Consider the following 16,325-nt stretch of genomic DNA (forward strand, 5'->3'; position numbering starts at 1 on the left):
TCCTCATTCAAGGAACCCGGACCCGGTACCCGGTAAAGGGGTAGCCATGCTGCTAATAGCAGCATAGTTACCTCCTACAGTGTAAGGATCCCCTGTATGTCTTAGTTAACTAGTGCCTGTAATCATTCTTGGATAAGAGTATCGGTGCGGGATAAATGATTAGTGTCTCCCATCTCAAACAGTCCTCAAAGAGGTTGAAAATGTCCCCTCTAATTGCTTACCTGTAATGCGTATGTTCCTATTTATGCACGTCGGCTGTGCAGTTCCAGATGATGGCACGGTAGATCGATCTAAGTATATACTGAAATTGCCACGGCAACCCAAGAAGACCTTCCTCAGTTACGCTGTCTATGATGCGGCCGCCATCTTTAAACAGCCAAGTGTGCATCATGACTTCCAAATAAAGTAATAATGTGTGGTCATGAACTGTGAAATAATATAATAACCCAGTCACATATGTGATGCGATTTGAAGGTAAAATGTGGCATTTGTTTTATGTCATTATGACATGACGTATTAAATACTGCTCACTTCGCCTATGTAATGAATAAATTGGTATTAATCTAATTTGGCGGACTTAACAGTGTACAATAAAACAAGCTAAATAAATATCAAATTATGGGTCCTGGTAACCCATTGGTGTTCTACTAAGAGTGTCAATTTTATAAGCATAAGAGTTAGACTGGATAATATAAGTCTGCATTAATCATCATGTTTTTATTTCAGTGTAAAATGAGAAACTCTGGTAACCATCCTAAAATTATGGATCATATATTTCTCTTGGTGTCCGCTAATCATGTTCATGAAAGTCATAAGCACAGTATTATGGACCATTTTTAAAGCAGTTATAATTACAGGGTCCCTCACTAGAGTCCCGGGCTCCCCATTACAGAATATATTTCATCATAGAGCGTACTTGTTCAATCATTTGCGACCTAGTACTGAGTGCAGTTGTTACCTGTAAGCAACCAAGTTCATGAGCATAGTGCAAGAGCAACAAAAAATGTAAGGAGGATCAAATACCTCCTCCTCATAGTAAGACTAAGGGCCTCATTACATGGTAGGCGGTGAGCTATTAGCGCCATGGCTCATACCGGTAAAATACCTGCACCGCCTTGGTGGAAAGGGGATTTACCTCCCCATTCCAAGGTTGGAGGGGCGGTAAATCCCCCTTCCACCATTGCCCTTCCCCATTCCCATTTCTGCCCCATAGGGCTCTATGGGAATGGGGAAGGCGCTAATTACGGCACCGCAATTTTGCGGTGCCGTAATTAGCTCTGAGGTCCCTTTGCAGGTTGGATTTCAACGCCTGCAAAAAGCAGGCGTTAAATCCCCCAACCCGCAAAGGGACCTCGTAGTAAGGCGGTAAGGATTTACCGGTACCGGTACCGGTATTTTACCGGTACCGGTAAATCCTTACCGCCATCCGTGTAATGAGGCCCTAAGTGCATTCATTATGATTATAATCACTAAAAATGAACCATCTCATTGTCCTTATTTAGTCCATATTCAATTGTTCTAAATTTGCAAATTAATCTTGCTTCAGCGTGTCTGAGTAGTCGTTCCAGGTTGCCACCTCTTCTTCCCAGTTTCGCTTTCTGCAGACCTATGAATCTAAGGTCTTGTTTGCTCTCCATTTGATGTGTTTGTTGCCAATGTAGTGCCAAGGGTAATGACACGTTTTGGCTCCGATTGTCAAAAGATGTTCACGAATTCGGGTTCTGACTTCACGTATGGTACTTCCAATATACAATCGTTGGCATGTGCATATTATATACTTTGATCTACAATTTATATTCTCGTTGATTTTGATTTGGGTTCCTCTTGCATCCTGAAATGTCTTTGTACTCGTATAAGTATATTGACATAATGTGCATGTGCCACATTTTCTGAATCCTGACACTTCTGTATCAAGCCAAATTCATTTTGAGTCTTGCCTTTTTGGAAGTAATGATGGGATTAAAGTCATTTTGAGTGTTTTTGCTTTTCTATATAGGATTTTTGGTTGTTCCTGAATATATTTGAGTAAGTGTGGGTCGAATTTAAGGAGGTGCTAATTTTTCCTGAAAATCTTTCTCAGCTCTGAGTTATCAGTGCAATACGTAGTAATAAAATTCACCTTCTCATCTTCCTGATTGTCTTTATTTACCTTGGCCATTAAAGTTTGCTCTCTCGTCATATTCTTAACCTTTTGACTAGCTGCACGAATACATGCTCTTGAAAAACCTCTCTGTTTGAATCTTTCTTCCAATACATTACACTCTGCGAAAAAAGTTTCTGAATCCTTACAATTCCGTCTTGCCTTGATGAATTCACCTGTGGGTACATTCCATTTGACTGGCCTATGGTGGCAGCTGCTAGCATGTAATGTAGACTTAACTTCCATGTCCTTACGATATTTGTGTGACAGTTTCCCGTTGGATACAACAATCATCAAGTCTAGGAAATTGATTGTTGACTTGCTGGTAGGTCCGAGAAACTCAATTGCATAGTCGTTCCGGTTTATTATTACTGTAAAATTGTCCAATTCCTCTGTTGTGCCATCTTAAATTAATAAAACATCATCAATGTATCTGGCCCATATTATGGCTTTTGTTATGAATGCCTCATCTTTGTACACTAGCTCTTCCTCATACATACCCATAAACAGGTTTGCCACTGCGGGAGAATACTTTGTGGCCATGGCTATTCTTCTTTTCTGTTGATAGAATCTATTATCAAACATGAATATGTTGTACTTTAAAGTTACTGTAAGCATCTCCTTAATCATCTGTACATAGTGGTAATAGGAAGCAGGGTCCTCTCTGAATACAAAATCAATAGTTTGTATGGCTGCATCATGTTAGATGATCGTGTAAAGTGCCTGAATGTCCCAGGTGGCTAGCAGGTATGTTGGTTTCCAATCAATATTTTCTATAGTATTTATAGGGCCTCATTATAAGGTTGGCACTCCTGGAATGAAGGGGCCCATACAGCGCCGGCCCCCTTCATTCCAGGAGTGCCGATTACAAGCTTCCCATCGCGGGACCCGGATCACACGCCTGGTAAAACCAGGCGTGCTTTCCGGGTCCCGCGAGGGGAAGAGGGAGGCATAATGGTCCAGATGTAATCTGCCCATTATTACCTCCCTCCCCATTCCCATTAAGCCCTATGGGGGCTCAAATGGGAATGGGGATGGGTTCCTGCAAGGAGGAATCACCGGCTCCTCCTATGTCAGAGTAACCCGGTAAATCCCCATTGCAGGAACCCGGTAATGGAGCCCGGAACGGAGGCAGCCATGGAGCTAATAGCTCCATGGCTACCTCCATTCTCGTAATGAGGCCCATAGTGTCTGTAATGTCTTTGATGACTACTTACAACGTAGGTACTAGTGCACATAATATGCTGTCAATATATTCATATATCTTCTTTGTGGCCCACCCCATGCCACTTAGTATGGGAAGTCCTTCTGGAATGGTCATGAAAGCTTTATGTACCTTCGGAAGGAAGTACATAGTTGGTATGATTGGTTGTTTGATTGATAAAGCAGATTTCTCATCATAAGTAATACGACCTTTTCTATGCCAACTGATGATTTGCTCATCAATTTGCTTTAATGTTTCATTTTTTGGATTGGAAGGTAATTCTTCATAACAAAAGGGTATTACCAGGTGATTATTTGCCATTATAATGTAGTCTTTTCTTATCCATAATAACATTGTCTCCACCCTTATCGGCTTCCTTGACAACTATTCCCCTATCCTCCATCAGATTACGTAGTGCCATTTGGTCATGCTTGGTTAGATTGTGTCTGATGTTCAATTTCCTTGTATTTCTAATAAGTCGTAGATATCTCTAGTAATAGCCCTGTAGAAAACATCAATAATGTGTTCTGTCGGAAATTGTGGTGTAAATCTCGACTTTGGTTTTAATTCCTCTTCCAAAAGGCATATCGGTGTAATCCATAATTCTTGCAATGTAGTATGCATTTCTAGCTGAAAACGGACCTGTTTAAAATTAGTATTCCTCGTACCTTTCCTATACCTTCTAATCTGGTTAAGGAAACCTGCACCATCCGTATTCCTATCTTTGTCTCTCTCTTCTTCACATTGTAACTCTTTATCAATGTCTGAGTCCACCTCAGTAATACCTCGAGCTACTCAACGAGGTATTAGACGTACTGGCTTTTGATAGTGGCTTGGTGTACTGGTTAACCTTTTCTTGAAAAGTATAGACTCTGGGCCTCATTACGACCCTGGCGCTAAGGGATTACTGGTACCGGCAAGGGTACCGGTACCGGTAATCCCTTAGCGCCTGATTACAAGGTCCCTTTGCGGGTTCCCACCTTAACGGCTGGTTTTACCAGCCGTTAAGAAATGGACCCGCAAAGGGACCTTGGTGCTAATTACGGTACTGCAATTTCCGGTACCTTAATTACCGCCTTCCCCATTCTCATTATGCCCCAAGGGGCAAAAATGGGAATGGGGAAGGGCCATGGTGAAATGGGGAAGTACTGCGCCACCAACCTTGGAATGGGGTGGTACTTTCCCATTTCACCATGGCGGACTTGTTACAATACCGGCAGCAACCATGGTGCTAATAGCGCCATGGTTTAGCGCCGGTGTTGTAATGAGAGCCTCTGTCTTCTTGGTAGCCCCATTCATCCCTAAAGAATTTTCTTAATTTTCTTAATTTTATATCTGTCAGGGATGGCACTCTATTAAGAGTGGCACAGGACACCCAGCAAGGGTTTGGGTGGTTGTGCCAAAGTAAAGTGGACAGATAAGTACAGACACAGCTGAAAGGAAAGAGAACGAAGAGTAGGCAAGAGTAGCAAGGAAAAAGGTACAGAATGAATTCCCTCTTGGGGTGTATGCAGATATAGGAAAAGAGTATTCCACGAACCTTAGGAAAACTCTAGCCTTCTGCACAGTTTGCTATAACAGAGGCCCACGCTGCTTGCTTATAGCTTGGAACAACAGCTAAGGGTGTCTGTAATGCAGAAACGATACAAGGGAAGGGGCAGAGGTTGCCTGATGGAAACCAACAGACAAGCTCTGTGCAAGGGGTTTACAAACAGTACAAGAGAAGACACTAACAGATAAATCCAGGAAAAAGGAAGTTGAATAGCAAACTAGCAGAAGGAAATGAAGGGAAAGTCCTGTAGCAGGATTGGATAACAGAGTAACAAGGTTGAGAGCTCAGAGGAGCAAGAAAGCAATGAGCAAGCCCACAGGAGCAGGGCTGTAAGGTAGAGAGCCCAGAGGGAAAGGGTTTAGGGCAGCGGAGTAAAGCAGGATGAGCAAGCCCACAGGAGCAGGGCTGTAAGGTAGAGAGCCTAGAGGGAAAGGGCTTAGGGCAGCGGAGTAAAGCAGGCTGCACGGCAAGGAACCCAGAAGGGCCAGGCAGCAAGGTGTGAGCCCTGAGGGGCAGGGCCGCTGACCGTAGAAGGTTGCAGAGGACTGTAGAGGGCTGTTAGGCCGAGAACCCAGTGGAAAAAGGTAGATAGTAAGCAGCGGAGCGTGATCAGCTGCAAGGTAGAAAGCCCAGAGGACAAGGGCTGTAGGCAGCCGGAGTGAGGCAGGCTGCAGGGCAGGCTGCAGAGGACTAGGACTGTAGGCAGCAAGAGTGAGGCAAGCTGCAGGGTACGGAGCCCAGAAGACAAGGGCTGTAGACAGCCGGAGTGAGGCAAGCTGCAGGGTAGGGAGCCCAGAAGACAAGGGCTGTAGACAGCCGGAGTGAGGCAGGCTGCAGAGCAGGGAGCCCAGAGGACAAGGGCTGAGGCTGGAAAGCAGCAGAGCGTGATCAGCTGCAATGTAGAGAGGCCGGCAAGGCAAGGGCGGAGTCTGGAAGGCAGCAGAGCGTGATCGGCTGCAATGAGGAGAGCCCGGCAGGGCAAGGGCGGAGGCTGGAAGGCAGCAGAGCGTGATCAGCTGCAAGGCAGGACGCCCAGAGGAGCAGGGCTGAGGCGGGGAGCCCAAAAGGCTAGGGCTGAAGGTAGAAGGCAGCAGAGCGTGATCAGCTGCAAGGCTGGAGCCCGCCAGGGCACTGGAACAAAAGCAGGTGAAAGCAGGAAACAGCATACAAAGTTTGTAGCTCGAAGCAAAAGGTGCCGGAAGGACTCTCAATGCAAGAGCCTGAGCTCTCGCAGGCAGCAGCTTTTATACTGCCCAGCCCAGCACAGAGGCAGGCTAATAGACAACCTCCCTCTCTGTTCCTGAGCTGGTGGAAGCAGAGAAAATCCCTAGGGCTTCTGGGGATTGTAGTTCTGATGAAGAAAAATAGGAATAGCCAGGAATAGATGATTATAGCCAAGTGCATTATGGTAAGTGTAGTTTTTTGGGAAAAATAAAAAAGCACCAAAGTCTCGCAAATGGGAAATAAAGTCCAAATAGTGAATAGCGGTTGATCCAAGAGTTTTCTGTAGATAAATGAATAACAATTTGTCCATATTGATCGCCAATGTATGCGCCCATGGCGCAGGCATGACAATATCATCCTGATATTCTTTCAAGATTTCGTACATCTTTAAGTAGTTCTTTTCTTTTGTCACTTCCAGTGCTTTAGTCTCAGATATGTCTTTCTTGATAGCTACTATTACTTCAGTTGCACATTTATTTTCTCTAGTGGCGTGTTCCACTAGTAACTCAAGCATATTTTTGGAACTAGTATTCCAATTGTGCTCCCATTCATCTGCTAAATCCTTGTCTTCATCTTTAGAAAAGTCCAGAAAGATGAGTATACGTAAACCTCTCTGTATTTGTATTTATTTTTTAGTTAAGTAATTCTTCAATGAGATTAGCTCACAATATTTATCAACTTCCTTCCTCGAGGCCTGTTCTAATTTAATACATTTGAATCTCAAATGTTCTGGTTTATGTTGAGTTGTGCCTGCTACCTCCAAAGTCGTAATGAGGCCCTATATGTACAAGCATATCAATGTTACTCGTGTATATAGATCAAAGGTTTTTGTAATTCGATTTGAGTTGAATGCACAGTTATGCCTACAATTGGAAGGGTCTTTAATTATTAACTATGAGTTCATGTAGCACTTGTAGCACTAAGTCATGTATTTCACATTGAACAACTTTATAAAAATGGATTGATTCAATGTCAAAGATGTATTGCAAATGAGTTATGGATAATCAGATACGATTATTACAACAACATTCTTTCTTTTTCTTTCTTTTCCTTTATGTTAAACCCAATTGATCCAACCCTTTCCCCCTCCTTTTCTGCCTTTCTGTTCTGTACGTATGTAATTGACCACATGCATACATGCATGTCTACTTTATAATCTGTGCACTTATGTAAAGAAATATAATTTGAATATATGCCCTATTGTTTTTTTAAAGGCTCTTGTGAATCCAAAACACGTGTCATATAAAGGGCACTCAAGTAATTTGCACAAACCTTTTTAATACAAATCCTGGATAATGACTATTGTGTGGGACAGTTATTTTGTGTGAAAACAAGAACGTCTACACTTATCCACAGAGGTAGGGGCATCTGGTTCCTCCGAACCCTTTCACACCAATGCAACACGTTTGAACAATAAGAGTAGATAGGTTGCAAGGCATAAGGAGTTATACCCCCATAAAAATAAAAACTCAAAACAGTTTTTGGACACTCAAAAAAGTGGGACAACAACCTGCGGACCATATTGTAGCAAGACAAGTGAAGAACATTTACCACTAGGGTGGCAGAATATATGTTAAGTCAGGAAGAGGATGCTACCAACCTGTTTACCCCAAAAGAGGGCATGGCACACAGATTTGCAAATGGCTGCCTCCAAAATCGTGTCCGGGTCCGGTCTGGTGGAGTGGGGACTTACCGGGACATTCCGCCCTTGGCTGTCCCGGTAAGTCCCCATTACAAATGCCATTCCCCATATGGCTCAATGGGAATGGGGAAGGCGCTAATTACGGGCCTTCTATAAGCAGGCCCGTAATTAGCACCCTGGTCCCCTAACCGGACCCGTAAAGGACGTGTGGTCCAACCACACGTCCCTTGCAGTTCAGGCTAAGGGACCTTGGAATTGGGCGTTAAAGGATTACCGGCACCGGTCCGCTTACCAGTGCCCGGTATCCCTTACCGCCCACCTTAGAATGAGGCCCATAGACGTGAAATGTTGTCTTACCCGGTCTGGTAGGTAATCGCATGTGGCTATAATCCATCTTGCTTTCTGAGAAGTCACGGGTTACAATCCCACCTAAAATATATTAGTTCTGTATCATACATGGTGAAATGGCATTGCCACCCATTAGGAAATGTGCAAGACAATATTAATACTCAAGCTCTCCGTATTGGCCAAGCTTTCCGTTCTTTGTGAGCACTAAAAATGATGATTATGACGAGATTGCAACTTTAAATAAATGTAAATGTTATCCAATGTTATCAGATGGTTGCCCAGGGGTTAAATTTTAATGGCGCCAAACGACTGTCTTTTAAATGTGGTTTGTGTTACATTACTTGTTGTTTATATTGTGTGTTTTAGTTAACTAGTGCTTGAAATCTTTCTTGGGTAAGAGTCTAGGTACGGGATAAAACGATTAGTGTCTCCCGTCTCAAACAGTCCCCCAAGAGAGTAGTATTGTGTCTATTTTACTGCCACAGGGTACTGACTTCACTGTTCACACTTTCTTCAGAGTTGGGTCATATCGGGGGGCATGCAATTTACTAACCAATGGGTTCAGGTTGTAAAGGGTGTCTTTAGATTTTTGTATTGGGGCCAGCAAATAGAGAGTGTGAAATTGACACACATCTGATATTGTAACAACTGTATTTTTTTTAATTTGTGTCTTTAAATTCTCATCTCAATTGTGGGTAGACAGAGAGTGTTTTCAGTTTTTCAGTTGACTGATCTTCTGTTTTTCTTGAAACTCGTGCACTCCTTAATGATATCGGTCTTGTTTTGGGCCTACCACACACTTTGGAAATTCTGGTGAAGAAGATAGAATTAACAAAAAGCCATTAGATGGTTTATTTGCTAAGAGAAAGGGCGATGGTTGTCATATTTACCATAATGGCTAGAGCTAGGCATGGCAAGTACAAGGGCCCTTGCAGAGGGCCAACATTGGGAATTCAATGCATTAGAATGATACCCAAAGACTTCACCTCTCTCTTGTCAGAGGTAATTCTCAAGGAATTGGCATCGATCAAGCAGGCCACTGCTGGCAGACAAGAGTGAAAGTGGAAAGAATTGTCTCTCTGCGCCTCAAGATGGACAAAGAACTGGGTGCCATTAGCATATATGTTGAAAGTAAACCCCTAAAGGGAAACTAGACCTGCCAGCATTTTAACATATATTTTGAAAATAATGGGAGACAGGTAGTGGCCTGGGTGAACCCCACAGAGAAATAGGAATATGAGGAAGAAAAAGGAGTGAGAGTGATTTTCTCAGACCTATTTGTGAGAAAAGCCATGACCAACATTATCAAAGGCAGGAAAAAAAAGCTCAAGCATGACAAGGCCAACCACTGCACCCTAATCAGTGGCACAGTGGATTGTGTTGAAGACTGATGACAAATTCCATTCTTTGTCCTTCGCAAAATCCCGATTACCAAGAATGTAGATTATTTGTGGATTCTGAAGATGGACAGTGGCTGGGATTTCCACGAGTTTAGAGAGTGATGGAAGAAGAAAAATGGACTGATAATTGGAAGGGACTTTAGAATGCAGTGATGGTTATTTAATAAGAGGTGTAACAACCACAGTTGGAAGATGCAAGGGGCAGCACCTAATTTAAGAGACGCCATAGGAAAAGAAAGAATTGTTTCACAGACAACTTTTGGGACGAGTTTCAGAACTTTCACAGGACAGGGATGAGATGAGACCCAGTTCTTAACTTAGTGAGGAATCAATAGCTTATCAAGAAGCAGGGTTTTGGACATTAGAGTCAGGAGCAGAAGAGGCGCGAATGCAATTGGGCAATTGGGAACTGCCAACTGTATTCAAGAAGAAAATATAAAGAGGATGGAACTGAAGAAGACATTGTAGATGGACATGAAAATGTGTTAAAAACCAGGAAAAGCTCTTCATGAAGGTGTGGGTGGACTCAAAACATAAAGAAAAATAACGAAATTTGATTATAATCATTTCTTTGTAAAGGGAGAGTTAACTACATCAGAGAAACAGGAAAATAAACATAAACTAGTGAAGGGTTGCAAAAGATAAGCTCAAGGGTCAGGCCATGTGAGAGGGAATGGGTGCACACTGTGAGAAGCTGATAGTGGGCGTAGTATTAAGGAAAGAAAGAGTGAGAGTGAGATTGGGAAATTTAGTCCAGATATTAAAATCACATGCAACGAGTAAATGAGAAGTAGAGAGATCCAGTTTAGAAAGGGCCTCCAGCAAGGCATTGGCAGAGTCAGTGTCCATTTTAGGGAGACCTTAAACTAAAACAATTGACAGTGGTAGAGAGGGGGAAATGGGAGCTCAGCATTCCCAATCTAGCAAAGGATGTAATGAGTGAGTGAAGGAAGCATATCCCCCAAAGACCAAAAGAGGATAACAATGCCTCTACCATTAGAAGATTCTAGAACATTACAGCTTTTGGCAGCATGCTGCCAATGATATTTGAGTACTCTCCCAGTGACAGCGTCCCCCAGAACCACTGGTAGAACATTGTCCCATAAATCAATTGCTGTATGATGTCACTATTACTCTGTACTTCAACCCACAATGAATTATAGAGTGTACTCTTGAGCGAATATGCTATGCATACAAAATATTAAGTATTTTATGAATTATAACAATATAACATGTATTACCAAATGTTAGCTATGCCCTTATTATAAGACTTCTTGGGCCTCATTACGAGGTCGGCGGTAAGGGGTTAACGGCAACAGTAAGGGTGCCGTTGCTATTAACCCCTTACCGCCGCATTACGAGGTCCCTTAGCGGGTCCTGCTATGGGCGCCTGGTTAGCGGGCCCATTATTAGCTCCATCCCCATTCCCATTGAGCCCTATGGGGGCCTGAATGAGAATGGGGAATGGTTCTCAGAATGGGGATTTACCGGGTCCTCCAAGGTTGGAATGACCCGGTAAGTCCCTATTCCAAGAACCCGGACCCGGGATGCAGTAAGGGGGTAGCCATGATGCTAATAGCACCATGGCTACCTCCTACCTCGTAATATGGCCCCTTGAATCCTTTCTGAACTAGCTATATTCATTCCTTGGTATGCTTTCTGTGCTTCTTCTTGTCCTTCTCACTTGTCTCGTTTATAAAAAAATGCTCAGTTCTGTATCACGTGACTAATGACGCTTGCAATTCATTGTTTTTGTACGCCTCTGTCAGTGTGTACTGTACACTCAATAGATGCTTTAAAACTTATGACGCCAACTGTGCTATCCATTGTAAAAGATGATGTACTATTCCAGCAAACCTTGATTCATTATCCTGTTGCCTTGGCCTACATTATCCTGTTGCCTTGGCCTATATGTAGAATATGCAAGCTATAAAAATGCCTTTCTTAACATATGTCTTTACATGTGAATACGTGAAGGTTGTTGAAAAAACTGTTAAGTTGAGGTTTCCTTCCAAATATTATTATAAATTACATATGTAACATTAATGGTTGTTGAATACTTTCAAAAAAAAAAAAGGTGTATTTATTGCATTGATAAATATGTTTTCCTAGCAGCGCCTGTAGTTGGTGTATAGCAATGTTCCTAATTAATCCCATGCAGGGGTTGCAGCTGTGTTTCCTGTCGTTTTACAATGCTTTGCAGTTGGATGAGTCAACTTGTGTATGTCGTTCTATGCCATTGGAAATCATTCTGTTATGTATAAAAAAAATGTATTATTGTAATAACGTCTATTGGCCACCACCCTCAACCAATGGAAAATCAGGCTATGTGTAACATTTATCACATTGTAGGTGCTTCATTTGGAGGCCAAAAAGTGTTGCAACTATGACCTAAATAGTCTCTCTTATAACGCATGTGCTAACCATACATCTGGTGCTGTAAAATGTTGATTTTATTTCAATTAATGTCATGCATAATCTGGGATCTTCCTATGCACAATCTCTTATTTGGTGTGAAATGATGATTTGATTTGAATTAATTCCATGCATAATCTGGGATCTTTCCATACACATTCTATTATTCCCTTAGATTTAAAAGTTGTGGATTGTCCTTTCCTGTGAAACCATTTGGGGGGAAAAGTTAATGATATTTCTATGTCTGTTGTGTGTTCAAATGTGCGACGTAGCTCGCTGAAAGTATGCCGTTCTATGCCATTGGAAATGATGGCGTTATGCATTAAAATATATGCCCCCATAGTGGAAAGTACTGCAATGACAGTTGTTTTCCGGTTATCTAAACTAAATGCATCCATTGTTCACTCTGGCACAAGCTAACTTTATTGTGCCCCATGACTTTTATTATGTGTCCAAAGATAGATTTATTTGTGGATTTCCATGCCAGAGCAATGCAGGAGTTTCTTGTTTTCGAAGCATATAGAATGTTCCTGAGTGGTTGGTTTCGGATGTGGCTGCCTAGTCAAATGATTGTTGAATGAAAGTGTCTGAATTTGGGTTGTGTCTCCTGTATTGTTCATGCATCTATGGGTCAGTTTTTCATAGCCAGCTTTGTTGAGGAATCATCCCCGTGACTACCATAAGCGGCTATGTTTCAGTGGCATGGCAATCTCCCAGAAATCTCTGCAACCATATATGTCACACTCTCCAGAGCAATGGGATGATTTACTGTCTGGGTGGGTGAAGGCACGGCAATCCAGCCAGTTCCCGAGTTCCCACCCTGTCTATTAAACCAGCAGTAGCAGCAGGAACATGTGAGTTGGTCGGCATTACTTGAATCCCTAAAGTTTACACCACCTTTTTCACAATCAAAAGCCAGTAGTTATCCATGGGTATTGAAACTTCTCAGCTGCATTAAAATTAGATACGGACAGGGATGCTTGTCCCCCCTCACCGAGCACCATATTTCCTACTCCATGCCCTCACTCTGTCAGGAAATCCTAACACTACAGAAAGGGATGGTAAAAAAACATTCTAAGAACTTTTCCCTGCCACTTCTATGTATGTATTCATTTCTTTTACCGTCTCAGCCATTTCAGTTCCACGGAAACAGAGTCGTAGTAGTCTTGTCCAGTCACATGTACTATGGCATTCTGTTTTCTACCCTATCTTCTCCAGTGGTGATAATGCCCTACTTTTGATGGCTTTTATGGTGGGAAGGAAGTACATTTTGGAAGCTTCTCTGTTGTGTCGCTGTAATACTTTCTTTTTGGAGATCAGTCAATGCAGAGAGAAGCAGAAAACAAAGCAAGTCCTCCGGACAGAGCAATGACATTCTCCATGTTCTCGTATTTTTGAAGAGGTTCTTATAACATTGATAACTTTGCAGATGCTTTCTTTCTGTAAATGTAACACTTTGTAGCATTCCTATTGGGGGTGTGGAAATTCTATTTTCTTGGACCCATGACGGTTTCTTTCTTTTGTAGAGTATATGCTAAGATAACGTGTCAGCTGGGTTACCAGTCATTTGGTCGAAAACCAAAGGATCGAATGCCATTTGATCGACAGTCAAATGGTCGAAAAAAATGGTCGATTTTTTTTTAATTTTTATTTTTTTTATGGGGGGTATCCCCCAAGGCCCTGTTTTCTTTATTAAAAATATTTTTTAACCAACCAAAACTAAACAAATATATATAAATAAATAAATAAAAAATGCGATCTTTTATTTTCGACTATTTGACTGGACACCGTCAGCTGTAGAGGGACCCTTGTCATTGCTATTATAGTTGCTCAATTTATTTTTGGGAAACAGTCATTAATGTTTCTTTGTAGAAGATTTGAATAAGAGTAATTGCTCACTATTCCATACATTTTCTTCCATAGATTGTATACGATTCTCAAACCCAAGTTTCTGTGTGTTCTGGGTGAACTTTGATACACGTGCCCCATGAATAATGAAATGTAACCTGTGAATATTGAAACGTGACCCTTGAATACCAATGCGTTATCCCATATAAAAATTCAGGAGACACGAGAATGTGTACAGGTGAACCTGTGCTCCGGGATTTTACAGGAATGTATCTCTAACCCACAACAGGAATAAGAAGAATGATAATTATAGCTGGTTTTGTATGTCTGAAATAACTTTAGTCTTTCTTTGCAGTTGAGCCCACTCTTGAAATAGAAAAAACATGCCTCTCTCATGAGTGCGGTTTATGTCGAAAATATCAACGTTCTATTTTTTAGCTGGAAATAAACGGGATCTAGCACAGGCGGGATTTGTGCCAGAATACTTCCACACGACTGTTCCTTGTTAAGAAAATGCAATTGCTTTTGACTTAACAGGTCAAGTACACTCTCATATAATGTGTTGGTCCAGAAAATGCAAAATAATAGAATATGCAAAGTGTTTCTTTAGGAACAAGTTACAAAAATAATATTGTGCAGGGTCATGCATGACAACATACAGTCTGAGTTTGCAGCAATACGATTCTGCTGTTACAGTGCTCTACAACTTGTGGCTCACTTTAGACTCCCATGATCCCTCACCATTGACAATGTTGGTTAGGACTGTGGGAATTTGTAGTCCACAACCTCTTGAGAGAGCCCGAATTTGCAGATCCTGAAATCATCAGAGATTGTCTGAACTGCCTGCAACTGGTTTATACTTAAGAAGGAACCACTGAACTTGTTAGCTACTGCATTGACTCATTGTCCATCTGAACTCAGGAGTAGTATTTTAGTAAATCGCGGCTGTTGTTCTCTTTCTAGGACTTTTCACGTGAAAATGACACAACAAATGCAAAGCTTACATCTTTCCCAGTCAAAAAAGACAAGCGCTCCATCATCTCCAAATGCAGCGAAGCGGCTATATCGGAATCTTTCAGAGAAACTTAAAGGAAGCCATTCTTCTTTTGATGATGCGTATAGAACAAGATCTGACCATTTCCGGAAATCTTCTGTGGTAAGTACTAATTATTGCATGGCTTTTCTCTTGTACATAGCTAATAGGCTGTGCGTGGGTAGTGAAGAAGGATTAAGACACTTGCTAAACTTGAAACTACGGGTGTGGATTGTCAATAGGACAATTGCTAAATCCCCAACCAGACATCACAGTCCTTTAGGTCCAAATGGGAATAGATAGCAATATAAACCCACACACACCTAACATGATTGCTGGAAGCTGTGTAATTATTCTTTTTCTCAGTAAGTAATCTGGGCAAGCTTCCATGCCATTGTTCTGTAGCCTTTCTACACCCTTGCAGAAGAGGACTAGCAATATGCAAGCCAGTCTTGGTAGCAATCCAGCCCGAAGAGTTAGGCCATGTCCCCTGTGCAAGGCAACACAAGCAACTCCAGACATGTTTTAGCCTTTTTGAGACTCATCAATAAGGTTCAGCTTGGTTTTCTATGGTGCAATGAGCAAGGGACCCACGTCTGGGCATATTGCCTCTCACATGAGGAGACACACTATAACCAACAATGTGATGGGTGGATGGTTTTGAATGATTGTTGACCACTGGCTGTGCTCTGGGAAACCGTTCATGCCATTGTTTCTTAGACCATCTGTACAATTGCAGATGTGGAACAACAATATGCAAATCAGTTAGCCAGAACCTATGCAACATCTGCTATAATGACCTTTTACAGTGGCATGCTAGCAGTTTCTTACCAGTGTGATTATGCAATCCCTGTTCTGAACGTTAAGTAGCCTGAAAAACAATTGTAAGTAGGCAATCTTGTAGGGATTTAGAATAGAAATTGCAATGTGTGTCTTATTGTTTTCCCTTTTAACGATTACAGTAGTAGGTTATTGATCATTAGTCTAGGTAGGATAATTGTATGTTTAGAAGTCCTAGGAGTCAGGGAAGACATCTGACAGGATGCCAAATTGCAGCCCTTGTGCGGTTTGTTAGTAGAAACCATTAGGTTGTATTGTGTGTGTCCACCTTACATTTTAGGATGTCAATGTTTTGATGTTTAGTTATAGGAGTAGGCTTGAAGGCCACAACATGTGAGGCTTGGACATTTTTTATGAACAGTGTAATAGGCAAGATTCATTTCACTGTGGTTATTGCATTCCAGGAATTTCAAGCACTAACATGATTATTATATTTTCGAAAATGTTAATTATGAATTAGGGGATGCAGAAAATGAGCTAGTTTGGATTGCATCCCTATCACTTTATAGGCGTGCTTGCTGTGTATTCATAATTCTATGCAAATGTGTAATGTATTGATTTGATTGATCAATCATTACAGTTACTGTTTTGTTTGTGTATGTGCTATCTGTGACATAAACAATATGCACATACAATGACTTTTGCCTGCAAGAGGATTCCTACAGGTTGTGAGACAAGT

At 41.8% G+C, this 16,325-nt stretch overlaps 1 protein-coding gene across 1 annotated transcript in view; it reads left to right on the forward strand.

Annotated features, from left to right (window-relative positions):
- Nucleotides 1-16,325, forward strand: part of ANKFN1 (ankyrin repeat and fibronectin type III domain containing 1) — a 1,946,563-nt gene that overhangs the window by 159,819 nt on the left and 1,770,419 nt on the right. The window contains exon 2 of the mRNA XM_069654938.1: nt 14,737-14,929. Within this exon, the coding sequence (XP_069511039.1) occupies nt 14,753-14,929 (177 nt within the window). The 5' untranslated portion in view covers nt 14,737-14,752. The remainder of the gene's footprint in view (nt 1-14,736; nt 14,930-16,325) is intronic.

This window comes from Ambystoma mexicanum, chromosome 3q (assembly GCF_040938575.1).
Source record: "Ambystoma mexicanum isolate Mex_15411 chromosome 3q, UKY_AmexF1_1, whole genome shotgun sequence".
Classification (NCBI taxonomy): Eukaryota; Metazoa; Chordata; class Amphibia; order Caudata; family Ambystomatidae; genus Ambystoma; species Ambystoma mexicanum.